The sequence below is a fragment of the Patagioenas fasciata genome, chromosome 25, assembly GCF_037038585.1.
Source record: "Patagioenas fasciata isolate bPatFas1 chromosome 25, bPatFas1.hap1, whole genome shotgun sequence".
NCBI classification, from domain to species: domain Eukaryota; kingdom Metazoa; phylum Chordata; class Aves; order Columbiformes; family Columbidae; genus Patagioenas; species Patagioenas fasciata.
Genome location: NC_092544.1, coordinates 974,491 through 990,467, shown reverse-complemented (window position 1 = coordinate 990,467; position 15,977 = coordinate 974,491). Strand labels below are relative to the sequence as shown.

Sequence of the window (15,977 nt, the reverse complement as noted above, 5' to 3'; positions counted from 1 at the left end):
GGGCTGGAGCGGGACCTGGCAGGGCAGGCAGCAATGTCACGAGTGACAGAGCTGTGACAGTCCCCCCTGCACCAAAGGACACGCTGCTTTACACCACCCTGCACACGGGGAAGATGAAGGATGGGAGATGAGCCCAGGGACACGGGGCTGCCTCCAGCCCCCCTGCAGCAGGAGCCCTCAGCCCGTGTCCCACTGCTCAGCAGGGCTGGGAGCATCCTTGCCCATGGACCCCTGATAAAACACCTTTTTTTCTGCTCAGCCACCCTCTCTGCTACTTCTCCTGCATCTCTCAGCATCCCTGAGGCATAAGGAGACATTTTCTTTCCCCTTCCCCCTGTCTCTGGTTCATTAGGGGCCAGGGGATCACTTTCTGCCCACTGTGGGGGGGTTATAGGGCTGAGGGTGGCCCCAGATTGGCAGCACAGCTGGCCAGGGGTGCCCTCCCACCCAGGGACCTGGGGGGAAAAGAAGTGACCTCGTGTGACAGTATCTGGGACAATACCAGCTTAGCAGTGGGCGCAGCCAGAGGGCTCCTGCTGAGCCCAAGCGATGCTATTCGTGGATGAACCAACATTATGGTGATTAATAATAATGAATAATCGAGTCTGTATTTGGAAAATCAACTGAATTCGTCAAGCACCTTTCCTCCTGAGCATCATCTAGTGCAGGCAAATGCAGGCATGGTGTAAGGTGCGTTTTTGGGGTGATGATTTGGGGTTTGACAAATCCCCGGTCCACGGGGTTGTCCAACCTCCCTCCTCACCTGTGATTCTGTGATGACCCTTGGGGCTGGCCCCGCTCCTGGATGGGGCTTTCAGGGCACCCAGGACCCTTCCCCTCAGCCACCAGCTGCCAGCAAGGATGTCACAGCTCTGTGTTTCGGGTGCTCTGGGGAACTGCTCCAAGATGTCAGGGTGCTGCTGCTGTGAGGGAGGCCAGGCGAGGGGCCCAGCGGGGAAACTGCCCCCCTTTCACTGCCAGCTGTGTATTTTCTCAGCTGTGCTGCCTCTCTTGGATCTTCCAGCCCCCAGTCGAGAAGGGGGACGGGCACAGAGCCAGGCTGGGATGGGAAGGACAAATGCAAAAGTCCCGCAATTACAGCATCTCCATTGCCCCTTGCCTAAGGATGCCTTTGAGTCAGGGAATTAGTTTTCTGCTAAGCTCCTCTGTAATAAACAGAGACTCGGGAGGACTTGCAATGGGTGATTGCTTGGCCTGTAATTACAGACAGAGGTGGGTGGTCAGGGTCACAGGAGCCGGGATTCAAACCCGATGGAAATGAGGGGGACGATTTCCAGGAGCACCACTGCAGGCACCTGCAGAACCTTCTGCGCTTGAGCTCCAACTTTGGCCCTTTTGTTCACCGGGAGCCTCCCGTCCTGCAGCACCGCCGGCTTAGCAGCAGAATGCATCTCAAATGCATCAGCCCACCCGAGGAGCCTGATGGCGATCAAGAAACCCCTCTGAATGTAGCGATGGGCATCCTACCTGCTGCCATTGCTGCTGGGAAACCCACCGAGATTGCATTTGGGACCCTCTTTGAGGACATTTTGCCACTTTTAGATGTCTTAGAGGCCAGTGGGGTGATGCAGACCTGACATGGCTGGTGGTTTCCATGATGAGCCATCACCAAACCTCTCGTTTGGTCTTGTCCCTGAAGCCTCTCCCAGCAAGAAAAGCAAAGGGCTGTGAGGCCAAGAAATGCCGGGCACCCTCTGTCCTTGAAGCTTGATTTAGCGACTGGCTGGAAAAGCTCCGGCATTTCCCTGCTGAGTTTGGACAGACGCTGTTTGTCTTCCCGGTGGCGGTGGCCAGATGCCTGGTGGGTGATGGATGAGAGTGTCAGGCAGGAGTTTCTGCACTGACACAACTGCTGGGAAGGAAAATCTGGGGAGGAGGTGACTCCACTGTGAGCTGAATGTCCCCCCCGAGGCACCAGGATCTGAGTCGGTGGGATAGGGAGGCTGGGGGAGGAGAAAGCAGGGGGGAGCTTGATCTGAAGATGTCCTTGGTCCTCCAGGCAGGAGGACCTGGCTCTTCTCATTCCCAGCCTGCAACCACCGCACCGCTGGTACTTCTGCTCCAGGTCTGAGCCCCCCAGTTTACTTTCCGGGCACCCAAAGGGTCCGACCTTCCTCCAAACTCCAGCACAAGAGCCCCTGAGTCCCTCACCTGCATTCTCCATCATCCTCTGTGGACAGGGTGTCTCCAGTGCCACCCGGGCATCCCAGCTGCGGGGACTGCAAATCTGGGATGCCCGTGGAAAGCTGCGTATGGCGCAGGCGGTTTTCGAGCCTGTTCATTTTCAGCCTTAATGATTCTTCCTTTTGGAGGAATGGCTAATGAGCCGTGGGGATCCAATTAGATTTCTCCAGTCAGCCTTTTGCCTTATTCCTTGCTGTTTAAAACAAAAAAAGAAGGAAAAAAACCCACAAGCACCAGCATGGAGACCATTAGATCGGTGTCTCCTTAATGAGTTCACAGTTCCGGCAGCAATATCTGTGTTTGAGAGGAGAGACAGAAACTGAGCTGCACCCATGGGCGAGCGAGCCATGGGGTGGGAGCCGTGTTCCCCCCTTTGCAGACCCTTTGTGGGGTGCAGGGGAGCTCACAGGGTCCTCATCAGGTTTGGGGTTTGCTCCCTGCACCGGATGCTTCACACGGCACCCACATGGATCCCCGGAGCCACGTGGCTTTTTTATTAAGTGCGGCAGCATCTGGGGTTTTATCCCATGTTTCTGCCGGATCAGGGATGCTGATAAAGCCCAGCTGCTCTCCAGGATAAAATATCCCAGTTTGGGTGGGAGGACCCCAGGAAAGCCCAGGGTGGGAGAGAAACGGGGCCACCAAAGCAGGGACAAGCGATGAGATGCTATTGGGAGCATCAAAGCCACGGTGATGCTCACCCGGATGGGGACGAGACACGACGGGGGGGAAGATGCCACCAGCGAGGACATTCTTGTCCCCCCGCAATGCTGGCAGACCCCTGGCCTGGCCGCGGTTGTGGCGGAGCTGCCGAGCCCCACGTGGCCCTGCCAAGCAGATTTTGCTTAGCTGCCTGGGCTATATTTAGCTGCCTGTAAAAGGGGTTAGCGAGCGGCGCTGGAGCCAGTGGCACAGCTAAGAATGTCAACGTAAAAGCAGACAGGGATAAAAAAAGCCCAACCCGGGCGCTGGGAGCTTTACACAAATCCCTGTGGCTGCTGGAGGTGGAGGCAGCGAACAGGCAGGGATGCAGGCAGGGATGCAGGCAGCGAACAGGCAGGGATGCAGGCAGGGATGCAGGCAGCGAACAGGCAGGGATGCAGGCAGGGATGCAGGCAGTGAACAGGCAGCGAACAGGTAGGGCTGCAGGCAGCGAACAGGCAGGGCTGCAGGCAGGGATGCAGGCAGGGATGCAGGCAGGGATGCAGGCAGGGATGCAGGCAGGGATGCAGGCAGCGAACAGGCAGGGCTGCAGGCAGGGATGCAGGCAGGGCTGCAGGCAGCGCCCGCGTCCCCGCCGGCTGCCGGCTGCTCGGTCAGTTAGCGATTTGCCTGCGATGATTTGGGCTGACCTGGCTGGTTTGCAGCATCCCAGCACTGAGCCAGACAGTGAGGGTCTGCTGGGGGAGAACGGTGGGTTTGGTTAAATCCCAGGGCTTTTGTGGCAGGCGTCCCCCACAAACTGGTGGGGACAATTTGTGAGGCTCCCCACCTCCCCGTCCAGGCAGCTGGAAGTTACTGGAGCATGAACAACAGATCTGAGTTCTTTTTTACCCATGAAGATGTGTTTTTGGGATGCTTTCTTCAAGCCCGGTTAACTCCACCAAAGCTTTCTTCCAAAGGCTCGCCTCACCGCCCCAACCTGGGCTCTTAAAGCCAAAACCACGCAAATCCCACCATGTCCCAGCCATTATTTTGGCTGAATTTTCCCGTTCTGCTGGGAATGGCAAAATTGCAGCTGAGCTGCAAAGACCCATGCAACTCATTGCAGGTGTTGCAGCTGCCTTTGTCTACAGAAATAGGAAATACAGCTCGTGCTGTCCCCCATTGTGGAGGGGATGCGCGGGGCTGTGCTCGCACCCAGGGGCTGCTCAGCTGCACGGCACGGGGGGCAGGAGGTCTCCATCACCCCCATCATGTCGTGTCTGAGGGAGATGGTGCTGTGGAACTGCTGTGCCCTGCAAGGATGGTGCAGCGAGCTCAGCTCCAGATGGCTGGGTACCCGGAGCAATGAGGACGCCTGGGAAGGACATTGCTGTCTGCTGTGACCTTAACGTCCCCCGTTGAGGCAGCACGGAGATGTCCAGATTTCCTCTCGGCAGGACGCTCCACCCTACCTGGTGACAAATTGCCTCCCTGGGAGGCGTTTGCTGGCATTTTCCCTCTTGTTTTAAATCCTCCAGGCAATGAGATGCGCTCGCTGCCTTCGGCCTCTGAGATCTCACGGGCAGGATGGTTTTTTCCGAAGGGCTGAGCAGGTTTTCTGCAGGTCCAGGGCTGGTTCCCCCATGTAGGGGTGGCCGCAAGGCCGTGTCCTGCCCAGGCTCATGGAAAGTATCTGTCCCCAGCCAGGGAACAACCTGCAGGTCCCCAGACCCTGTGACCCGTGTCCCAAAATAGCACCTTAACGGAGGGACTGACACAGCCCAGGGGCGAGCTCAGCTCAGAAATAACCTTTCCTGCATGTCACCTACATACCCAGTGAGAAACCAGGGTTTAAACTGGACTGGAAACTGGGAAGTTACATCTAAAAGAGGAGCAGCAAAGTGCTGCTGTCCCTGGGAGGTGGCTTTTATCACAGGTCAGAGCCCGCAGTGCTGGGCAGGCGAGTGGAGAACAGCACTGCTCCCTCCTCCCTGCCCGCACCTCCCTTTTTTAGGAGAAAATAGGATTTAGAGCAGGTGGCAGAGCAGGGAGCAGCAGCATCTCCCTGAAGGATAAAGCGGGACCTGTCCAGACGCTTGGGAGGGCTCAGACAGTGTATTTTAGGGCCCTCATCAGCAGGGATGCTCACGCCGCTGGGAGCGCTCTGGGAAGAGGAACCCAATGCCTGCAAAGCCCAAGAGCAAAGCAACCTTTGTTCCCTTGTCGGTGCAGCACTGAGCACCACAGCACAGCCCAGTACCAACGCTGAACAGGTCCTGCCTGAGCTGGGAATAAGTTTTCCTTTCCTAGCTGCTGTGCCGATGTTTCTGCATCGCTGGAGCTTGTACCCGGGAGTTTTGTGAGCTTCAGCTGGGAGTTTGGGCTCCTGATGCTCCATGTCCTGGATGCAGGCAGGTCTGGAAAGGTTCTTTGCTGCCATCAATGCACATGGAGGGACTTGCACACCTCTTGTGTGCCTCAGTCTCCCCAGCTCCTGCAGCCCAGCCATCCCCAAAGGCTCACACTGGCAGAGGGAAGTGCTGAGCCTGGGCGGGCAGAGCATCCCTTGGGGACAGCTGGAGGAAGAGACACCCACCCCAGGGTGCTCCAGCAACCCTCCCCAACCACCCTGGGCTGCCATCCTCTCCCTCCCCATCCCTGAAGCATCTCCTCTCTTGCTCCCGCTCACCCCCCGAGCAGAGGGATGACAGCCGTTACATCCCAGCCAGTGTCACATCCCATCAGGTGCCATGCAGGATAAACATCGCCGATGCTCGGCCTGAGACTGCTCCGGAGCGGGGAGACAGTCAAGGAGAAAACGGAGCGTGAGGAGGCTAAAAATAGCGTCTGGCAAAGGCTCCCTCCCCGCCGGCCGCGCGGGAGCTGCCAGTCGCCCGTCACCACGCGTGAGCGAGCAGGCAGGATAACGGCCCTCCTGCCGGCTGCTGGGGACACAGCTCCAGCCCCCCGAGCTGTTGGGGTACGGGGGTACCGGAGGCTCAGACCAGCCAAGTCCTGGCTGCTCAAGCATCCCTCATCCCTCTGCAGCCCCGGAATGGGGAGGCACATCCCGATTTGCCATGCTGGTTGGTGTAGAGGTCAGGAAAGCATCGACATTCCCGGGTCTGCAACCTCTGCCAGGCTTCTCCCAGTAGCCCCCGAGCCCTGGTACTGAGCTCCCCCTGAGCTGCTCCTGCTGGGAACAGCACCCCGGTGCAGGGCCAGGGGAGCAGGGACGCTGTCACTCTGGGGACACCGCCCTGAAAGCGCTCCCCACTTCCCCGTCCACAGGAACATCCACCTCAGGAGAGGACATTTTGGAGCCTCTCACCAAAACCGCTGTTTCCCAGTTGCACCCAGCAGCGGCAGCCCAAGGAGCTGGGTTATCGTTCCTGCGTGCAAATTTGAGTTGCTTTTAATTCACACTCAGGGTGGGTCTGATCACCTCTGCCTCCCTCCTCCCTCGCTGCTCTGATCCAGCTCAGGGGTGCAGGTGTGGAACCCCCATCATGTTGACCATGCCCACCCCCCGAGGTGACGCCGGTGCCAGGAGCAACCGTGGCTGCCAGGACGGTGACATCTGCTCCGCACCCAGGCCCTGCCCCGCGTCCTTCCACCGTGAGAACGGTCCTTGTGTTGGGCAAAACACGGGGCTGCGATGTGATCAGATGGATCTACCAGCCAGAACCAGCTTCTCCCAGCCCACCCGCCGACCCTCCCCAGGCACCACACCCCACGGGGGTGCAGCCACGTTGATTGAACTATTGTTTTACCCAAAGATTTTGAGCCTGGCCATTATTTTTGGCTGAAATAAATGCGCAGGGAGGTGTGTGGGCTGGGGCCAAGCTGTGAACAGAGCCGTCCTCACCCCCTAACGGGGGCCATGGAGCTCCTTCCCCAGGGCTGCAACCAGGGACCTTAATTCAGAAGAAATCTGGGGTTTTGTACGTTCTCCCGAGCGGGCCGGCTGGTCGGCAGAGCCACTGGGTGCGCCGGACTATGAGCCCCCAGCCTGGGTCCCCCTGCGCATTGCGGGGCAACGGTGTCCTATGGAGCCTTACGGGGGGAGATGGGTGGGAATGTCACCGCCCTCCCAGACCGGGGGGACACAGGGGACGCAGCCCCGGGCCCGCTGGCAGCCACCGGCTGCGGGGGTGCGGGGGGTGTCGGCGGCAGGAAGGGGCCGGTCCCGCTGGGGATGGGGGGGCGGCGGGCGGGGCGGGGCGGGGCGGCGGGTGGGTCCCCCCCGCGCGGAGCGGGGCGGGGGGAGCGGCGGGCGGGGCGGCGGCGGCGGCGGCCCCGGGTGCCCCAGGGGCTGGAGCGAACCGGAGCTTCCCCGGGGCTCGGAGCCCAGCAGCGTCCTCCATCCGCCCGGCTGGCACCGCACCGGCGGCAGCACCGGCACCGGCACCGGCACCGGCGGCGGCATCAGCTCTGACACGGGCATCAGCATCAACACCGGCACCAGCATCAGCATCGACACCGACATCAGCATCAACACCGACATCAGCACCAGCATCACTATCAGCATTAACACCGGCAGCAGCACCAGCACCGGCACTGGTATCGGTAGAGACGTTGGCACCGGCTCCGGCACAGCCCAGGTGAGCAGCTGGCGGGTGGCGGGTGCCGCTGACGTGGTTGCACAGGGGCCATGGGCCATGGCGGTGGATGATGCTCTGTGCCCATGGGCGCTGGGGACCGGGTGCCAGCTCCATGGCTGCACATCAGAGCAAAGAGAGGGTGGAGAGGCGGGAGGCTCGGGAGATGGCGATGTCCTCAGGGGGCAGGATGATTTGGTGGGGATGAAACGCAGTGACAGGCTGTGGTGCTAAACAGGACAGTGGGGTGTCTCTCAAGGACTTGGGCGGGGGTCCATGCCCATCCCACTGGGGACAGGTGGCTCTGGGAGGATCGGGGTGAGCAGTGGTCAAGCACCATCAAGGCTTGTCCTTGGGGTGGGCACTTCAGGTCAACCCCTGGTGGCACCTCAGTCCCATCCTGGCACCCACCCCAGCCCTTCACTCTCTGCCCCCTCCTCCCTGGCAGGTCCTGGGGGTCACCAGTGCCCCCTCCACCTTCCACCCTGCCCCATGCTCATCTCAGCTACCCTGACCCTCAGCTCCAGCCCTCAGCTTCCCAGATGATTCTGGGCCTGCGGAGCTGTGGGGGTCTCAGGCAGAGAGAGCCCATGGACACCCAGCACACGCTGAGCACCGCTCCGTGCAGGGGACACACTCGTCTTGTACCTCCTCCCCACCTCGGGCAGGCGTCATCCTCTTGGGAGGAAAGGGCTTCCCCAGGGACAACCCCTCCTCTCTGCCTTCAGGGCATTTTTTTGGCAGGTTGCCCCTGCAGATGCTTGGATCGGGTCCCTTTGGTCCCCAGAGCTGGCTCCCGTCCCCTGGCTGGGTGGCAGTGCCAGCAAGGAGGTGGCAGAGGCGGGATGTCCTGTGCTCACCCCGAATACTCACAGCCTGTGACCTTGGGGCTGTCCACCAAGGGACACCTCAACCCTCGCTCTCACAGGGAGCTGCCTGCACTCCTCCTGGGATGTCCCCTCTTGTCACCTTGGGGCAGGAGAGGTGGGAGGTATAATGGGATGGGGGGAGCCTTACCACTGTCTCCACCCTTTATCTGCTCAGCAGCATCTTCCCCCAAAAAGCCAGAGGATTTGGAGGGGAAATGTGGTGGCAGAGCCGGGTTCTCCTCACTTTTTTAAACAGTGGGAGTCGCAGCATTTCTTCACAGGACTGGGATGTGGGGAGGTGGCGGGGAGCTGGGGCTGCTCGGGGGAGCCTGTGGTTGCAGCCACCCTGGGGGAAGCCTTGGGGTTCAGCTCCCAGTTCAGCTGGCGAAGCTCCGGCACCCGTTCCTGCCCTGACCTCACGCTCCCTCACAGGACAGGGTGCTGGGACCCTGTGGGGATGTGGCACCGTGAAGGAATCCCAATGGTGCTCCCGGCATCCATATAGGGATGGGGGAAAACATCTGGACCTCTTCCTCACCATGCATTGGTCCCTCCCAAGGGGATGGATGCTGTCTGGGGAGAAGGACACCTGGGAGATCTCCCCTTCCCTTCCTGGAAGGAGAAAATCTGCCTCTGACAGGGATCTGGGGGGAGCACGTGCCAGGGGCTCCTGGGGAACCGCAGGTACCAGCTGCAGCACGCGGCCTGGGAAGCTGGCAGCTGGTTCCGTTGCCCAAAATCAATTACCCAGGTGCCTGCACGTGTGCTGCTGCTTTGGCAGAGCTGGGGAGCCTCCTCCGAACTCAGTGCTGCCTCGCCGGGGCGCCCCGCTGCCCTCCCCACACTGCCCAGCGGGACCACGGTCCTCCCAGTGCTGGCCAGTGGCAGGTGGAGAAAAGGGACCTCGTACTGGGAGGATGCTCCTGCAGTGCACAGCGGAGCCCAGGACCATCCGGCTGCATTTCAGAAAGGCCTGGGGACCCATGTCACCCAGCCCATGGTGCTCCTGACACGGCACAGCCCAGCGTGCCCTTGGTGGCACCCAGCTGGCACCCTGTGTCCCCGCAGGTCACCCAGCCCCTGCCCTGACAGCCCATGGCCTGTGTTACAACATCTTCGCAGCTCCTTGGGTTTCCCCTGGCACAAATCCCTGTGCCACCCATGCAATCTGCGCCCACAGCCAGGAGAATCGGGGCTGTCCCTGTCCCCGGCGTTTCAGATCGGATCTGTCGGCTCCCACCCAGGGCGCTCAGGCTGGAGCAGCTGCTGAAGAGCCATTTGGGGAGGAGGGAGCCTGAAATTGATAAAGAATGAAACCGATTTAGATGTGGGTGACACGTTTATTATGCAAAATTATAGTTTGTGCTGTCATCGGAGCAGTTAACTAAAGGTTACAGTGGGAGCTGTATTACCCAGGGCTCAATCATCACAATTACCTCCCGTTAGATCACCTGCTTTGCGATCGAGACGCATGGTAGGGGAAGCTCCTGCTTCCCTCCCTCGGCTACGGGAGCAAACACCGGTTCACCTGCGGTGCCGGGTCCCTCTCTGTGTGGGCGGCAGGTGGGTTTTCATCATCCCTGGGTGAAAAGGGCCGTTGTGTTCTCCCCCTTGGACTCAAAAAGGACTCAAATGCAGATGGTGGGACTGAGAGTAGCAACAGGAGCCAGGAGAGGGGGCAGACGGGCTCAGCCCTCCCACCCAGCACCCAGCACCCTCGCAGGTGCTCAGCAGGTTAATGCTGGAATTCAGCCGCCAAGCCCTCCAGAGCACTTTTTCCATCCCAACCCGGATCTGCAGGATCTGGACGCAGGGTCACTTGGAACCCTGTGCTGCTTCACTCTGCGATGTGTCACCGTCACTTGGAAGGTGCCAGGCAGGATCTGAGCCGGCCCAGGCACCTTCCCAGCCTGCTAGGAAACCTGGCGATTTAGGGACAGAAGTGCTGGCCTGCGATCAGAGAGGTTTTGCCGCCGAGGGCAGGCAGCAGGGTCCCAGTGTCCCCCAGGCAGCGCTCCCAGCAGGGACCATCATCTCCAGGCACTTGGGCTGGGATGTCCCCAGGCTCTGGCCTTGAAGCAAAACCTGTTCTCCACATCGGTCTGCATTTAATCACCTTAAATATTCTTGCACCAGCCAACATCCCTGGAGCCTTTTCTCATTTTCTCCCACTGCCCTGGAGACAATGAGTTCAGCACAATATTTATTCCCTTTCACCTAGATCCCAGGAGCTGTTTATGGCCTCTGACAGCTGACAGAGCCCATTGCTCCATGGCAGTGGGTGCTGCTCAGCATCCCCCGGGCTCCAGCACCTGCGTCGGGCAGGAACGGTGCCGCCTGCGGCCGCGTCCCTCGGGATGGAGCCGCCGGGACCAAACCTGCTGCTCCGGGGGAAATCTCTCAGCTCTCCAGATTTCATCCTGTGTTTAATTATTGCCATCTGCTGTTCCGGGCTCCAGGGGCTGTTTGCTCTGTCTGTTGGCTGTTGGTCTCTGGGTAAATCAGCCCTGTTGGGTTTTCCTCTCTTGTGACCTCATCACTGATTTTCCTGGATGATGCTCTCATGGTTGTAAACTAAAGCAGGAGAGATTCAGGCTGGACATGAGGAAGGAATTGTTGCCCTAAGGGTGGTGAGAGCCTGGCCCAGGTACCCAGAGAGGTGGTGGATGAACCATCCCTGGAGACATCCCAGGCCAGGCTGGACGGGGCTCTGAGCACCCTGAGCTGGTGAAGATGTCCCTGCTCATGGCAGGGGGGCACTGGGGGGCTGGCAAGGTCCCTTCTGACCCCTTTCTGAGCCAGGGCAGCTCTTTCCTTCCCGGTTTGCAACATTCATTTAATTCAATGTTCTGGTTACCCTTTGGTAAATCCTTGCCATTTTTCATTTGTGTTCATCATCTCTTACTGACACTGAGACTGTAGAGTTGCCGGTGGATTTTCAGGTGGCTCATGCTCTTCTCTCCTGTCCTCCCTCCACCTCTCCCCAGTCTCTTTCACCACAGCCCATCTCCAGGAGGGATTAAGGTTTATTTCTGCCCTCCCTCCTATATCCCATTAGGGGCATTAAAGCAGGAGCCAGTGGCCCTGAGGACCTTCCATGTGAGCCCAGGAGCTTTTTTGAGTTGAGACCACACTAAGCCTGCCAGAAACAGTCCCTGCTTAGAGGGGAAATCTCTGCTCAGCAGGCGGAGGCCTGGGGTTCATGCAACGTTATTTGCCCCGCGCTGGGTGGGATTTGCTGCCCGTGGGACTGGTGCTGAGGGCCGGTTATTGCCCAGTTCTGCAGGACCCGAGCGTGCGGAGCCACCGGGGCTGCCGGGATCCAGGTCTGAGCCAGCGCCGGGGGCTGGGGTGTGCACAGGGAGACTGTGTCTGTCTGTCTGTCTGTCTGTGTGTCTCTGTGCGTCCATGTGTGCGTGTCCGTGCGTGTTTGCAGCTTGCAAGTGCACACGTACATTCCTGTGTGCATGCATGTGCACGTGCATGTCTTTATGTGTGCACACACGTGTGCATCTGTGTGCATGCATGTTTGCATGCATGAATTTAGAATTATAGAATCATTTAGGTTGGAAGAGATCCTCAAGATCATCGAGTCCAACCGTTCCCCACCCCTGTCCCTGCCCCATGTCCTGAGAACCTCATCTCCATGTCCAACCCTCCAGGGCTGGTGACTCCAGCACTGCCCTGGGCAGCCTGTTCAATGCCCCACAGCCCTTTGGGGAAGAAATTGTTCCTAAATCCAACCTCAACCTCCCCTGGCGCAACTCGAGGCCGTTTCCTCTGCTCCTGGTGCTTGATACTTGGGAGAACAGACCAACACCCATATTTATGCGTCTGTGGGTGTGACCATGAGTGCACTCGTGTGCTTGTGCACACTCACGTGCTCACACCATCACATGCACCAGGCGTATGTGCCCTGGCTCCCCTCAGCTCCTTTTCCCAAACGGGTGCCAGGATGACACAGCAGGTGCTCCAGTGCCATCTCGGATGCTACACGTCACCTCCCCTGTCCCGGTGCCCGGAGCGGGGCTGCCAGGCCAAGGGCCCGCTGGGCGAGCAGGTGCTGCTGCGGGACACTCGGTGCCAGATGATCGACCTGAACTTGAACATGTGGTGTGTGATGAGAAACTCTGTGACCAGGAGGTGACACGGCGCTGGCACTGACAGGAGCTGGCAGGAGCCTTCACGCTGACTTAGGGGCGCACATACGTGCTGGCGTGTGTACAGGGCACGTGGCATACACATACATGTGCCACAGGACATTGTGTATGCACATATATGTGCCAGGGCATGCCATGCATTCACACATGTACTACAATGCACCGTGCATGCACATGCATGTGTCAGAGGGTGTCATGCATGCACAAACATGTTCTACAATGCACCACATACGTGTGTCACGGGACACCATGCATGCACGTGTGTCCCAGAGGACAGCACATGCACAACCTGAGCTCAGCACCAGCTGCACATACACGTATTTCACACACAGCAGCCCGGCCAGAGGTGATGCATGCAAACACGTACAGACGTGTGCCAATGCACACTCAAACACGCAGCTCCAGAGTGCCGTAGATGGTGCCCGTGTGTGCACACACCTGCACATGGACCATCGTGCCTCTGCTGTGTCTTTTCCACGGCACGGCCACCGCTCTCAGGGCCACCGACCTGCCCTCCTCACACACCCGAGCCTCACTCCGTGCCTCAGTTTCCCCAGCTGAAAAGGGCCCGGGTCCTGCCCCGCGTGGGGCAGCCGCCCTGTGACTAATCACCTGCCGGGTTAATCATTCATTTCTCCTCCTCGCACGCAGCCGGGGTCACTCGTCCCGCTCGGCACGGTGCCTGTGCCCAAGGACTCGGGGACCTTGGCTCGTCCTCCACCGGAGAGCGATTCCCAGGGCGACACTGGTGAGTTTGTGCCCCTCACAGCAGGACGAGCTCCTGCCATCATCAGCTTGGGGACACCAGTCCCAGCACTGCCACCAGCGTCTGACGCGGAGGGGATGGGGCTGCCTGGGGGTCCTTTCACCCTGTGAACAGATGGGGGGTTTGGGGAGGGCCGAGGCCCCGGTGTCCCTGCAAGGTCCTGTGCCACCCACCGTCTGCAGCTGTAAAACACCTCTGCAAAAGTCCAAACTCCTTACCAGTGCTGAGCAAACATCTTGGTGACGACCCGGTACAGGGGCCAGCTCCGTGCTGGGGGTCTGCACAGTGCTGGGGGGTTACTGGGAGAGCCCCCACCCACTCAGGGGACCCCGGTGTCACCACTGCCTGCCGTGGGTCAGTAAGAGCTGCTCTCCAAGGGACACGGTGGTGTCGCCAGCTTGGGGACAATGTGCCCTTGTGCTCTGGCACTGCAGCTGGTCCTGCTGTCCCCTCTCCACCTCCCTTGCTGTCCCACCTTCCAGCTGGGTGTCACCTCAATGTCCCCATCCCTGCTCTCCATCCTCCTCCCACCTGCGCCCCAGTGATGAGGGGTCCTTGCCCTTTTCAGCCCAGCATGGGCACACAGCCTCTCCCACCCCCAGGCTTGTTCCCCGCTCCCTCCTGGCACCAGCCCCATCGCTGACCCTCTGCTCTGTCTCCCCCAGGTTGGAGCCGGAGGGGACCCAGCCCAGAGCCCCCGTCTCCCGTGGGGTCCCTTGCTGGCTGGGGGACATCGGGAGGGGGAACGGCCAGGCCGGGGAGCGGAGCAGGACCCTGGGCACGGGGGAGACGCAGCGCCAGGCCAGGCTGGAGGGCGCCCGGTAAGGCTGCTCAGGGAAACGGGTGGTGGTGGGACCCCCAGGACGCTCCTTCCTCCATGATGCTGTGACCAGCAGAGGTCACAGCACCCAAAGGTGCCAACCCTGGGGACAAGGGAGTCCCATTGGAAGAGTGCCCCCTGCCTTCACCCCTGGAGACCCTGCGGTTAGAGTGGGTGGGGGGTGTTGTTGGGGGCTCAGCCCCATTCCCCAGGGATGCTGCCTGTCCTGAACCAGAGCATCCAGCCTGGGCCACAGCCGGGTCCCCTTCGCCTGCCATGCTCAGCAGGGTGACGGGGAGGGGACTGTGTCTCCCCAGGGTTAGAATGACCGAGGTGGAACCTGTGCTGGACTTCGCATCCTCCGGGCGAACGGGCCGGCGCAATGCTCTGCCCGACATCCTGGGCTCTCCGGCTGGTGTCAGCCCCTCTGACCTGCCCCTCAAGCTGGCCGAGATGTCCCTGACCGCAGGTGGGTGACGGGGAATCACAGAATCACAGGATGGTTTGGGTTGGAGGGACTTTCCCAGCTCTCCAGTGCCCCCCTGCCATGAGCAGGAACATCTTCACCAGCTCAGGTTGCTCAGAGCCCATCCAGCCTGGCCTGGGATGTCTCAGGGATGGTTCATCCACCACCTCTCTGGGAACCTGGGCCAGGCTCTCACCACCCTCAGGGCAACAATTCCTTCCTCATGGCCAGCCTGAATCTGTCCCCATCTTTCTTCCTGGCCCCTTATAAGTCCGGAAAGGCTACAACAAGGTCTCTGCGGAGCTTCTCTTCTCCAGCTGAACACCCCAACTCTCAGCCTGTCCCATAGCAGAGTTGGGGATGACGGGGTGAGCAGGGTCCGTGGTGGCTCATCCCTCGTCTCTCCCGCAGGCAGCGCCCAGGAGATGCAGTCGCCCTCGGCGGAGGCGCCTCCTCCGCAGCCCCCCAGCCCCGAGCTGAAGGACACGTCCTAACCCCGCGCTGGGGGGCCGTTGCTGACCAGCAGAGGATGGAGGAGGCCGTGGAGCACCAGCCCAGCTTTCCTGGCACGGCCGGAGCCCGCTGCATTTTCCTCGGTGCTACCGCAGCGAGAGGGACCGCCGGGTCTCGTCTTGACCCTGCCATTTGGGGAGCATCGCGTGGCGGGGACCCCCGTGACAAAGGGGCCATTCCCACCCACGTCTTGGGCGAGGACCTGGCGGGGGGAGGAATATTTTCCTTCTGGGACATCTGGCAGAGCTGAGCACAGGGGTCTCCGGGGGGACTTTCTCCCTGTCGCAGGAGCAGCCCGCGGGTGTTTCTGGCTGAGTGTGGTGTTCACTGTGATGTTTTGGGTACCACTTCCATCTCCTGACCTTTTGTCCTGGGTGATGCAGGAGCCTTTTTCAAGACGGGGGGAGGAAGCACTGAACACCAACAGGTCCCCATCCCTTAAGCAAAGTCCCCAGCACCCCAGGGTGGCACTGGCCATCCCCAGGCTCTTGGGCAAGAACACTGGTTGCCATGTGAAAGGGCAGGCGTGTACACACATGTTCGTGAGGGGGGGGTGCTTGTGTGCATGGTGCCCATGTGTGCAGTGGGTGTCTGTGAGCATGGGTGTCCCTGTGCGTGAGTGACCATGTGCGTGGGTGCTCACCCATGTCAGTGGGTGTCCGTGTACGTGCTGGGGCTCTGTGAGCACGAGGGTTCACATGTGTGGGAGCTTCTGCAGATGGGTGGGTGTCCCTGTACGTGGGTGCTCCCATGGGTGGGTGTCCCTGTGTGTGGGCAGCTGTACACATGAACATCCGCATCTCCTGGTCCCGTTGTCTCAGGGGGAGGCTGGGAGCACGCGTGGGGACCAGGGCTGTGCCGATTTGGGACACTGACACTCAGGAGGGTGAGGGGACAGGTGACAGTCCCTGCCCTCTTCATCCCCTCCCAGG

At 60.2% G+C, this 15,977-nt stretch overlaps 1 protein-coding gene across 1 annotated transcript; it reads left to right on the top strand.

Annotated features, from left to right (window-relative positions):
* Positions 1 to 6,929: 6,929 nt before the first annotated feature.
* Positions 6,930 to 15,392, top strand: LOC136112647 (uncharacterized). The gene is made up of 5 exons (XM_065857454.2): positions 6,930 to 7,454; positions 11,599 to 11,646; positions 13,132 to 13,228; positions 13,912 to 14,067; positions 14,944 to 15,392. Exons 1-5 carry the CDS (start codon positions 6,930 to 6,932, stop codon positions 15,024 to 15,026), a joined length of 909 nt encoding a protein of 302 aa, XP_065713526.1. The 3' UTR covers positions 15,027 to 15,392.
* The last annotated feature ends 585 nt before the right edge of the window (positions 15,393 to 15,977 follow it).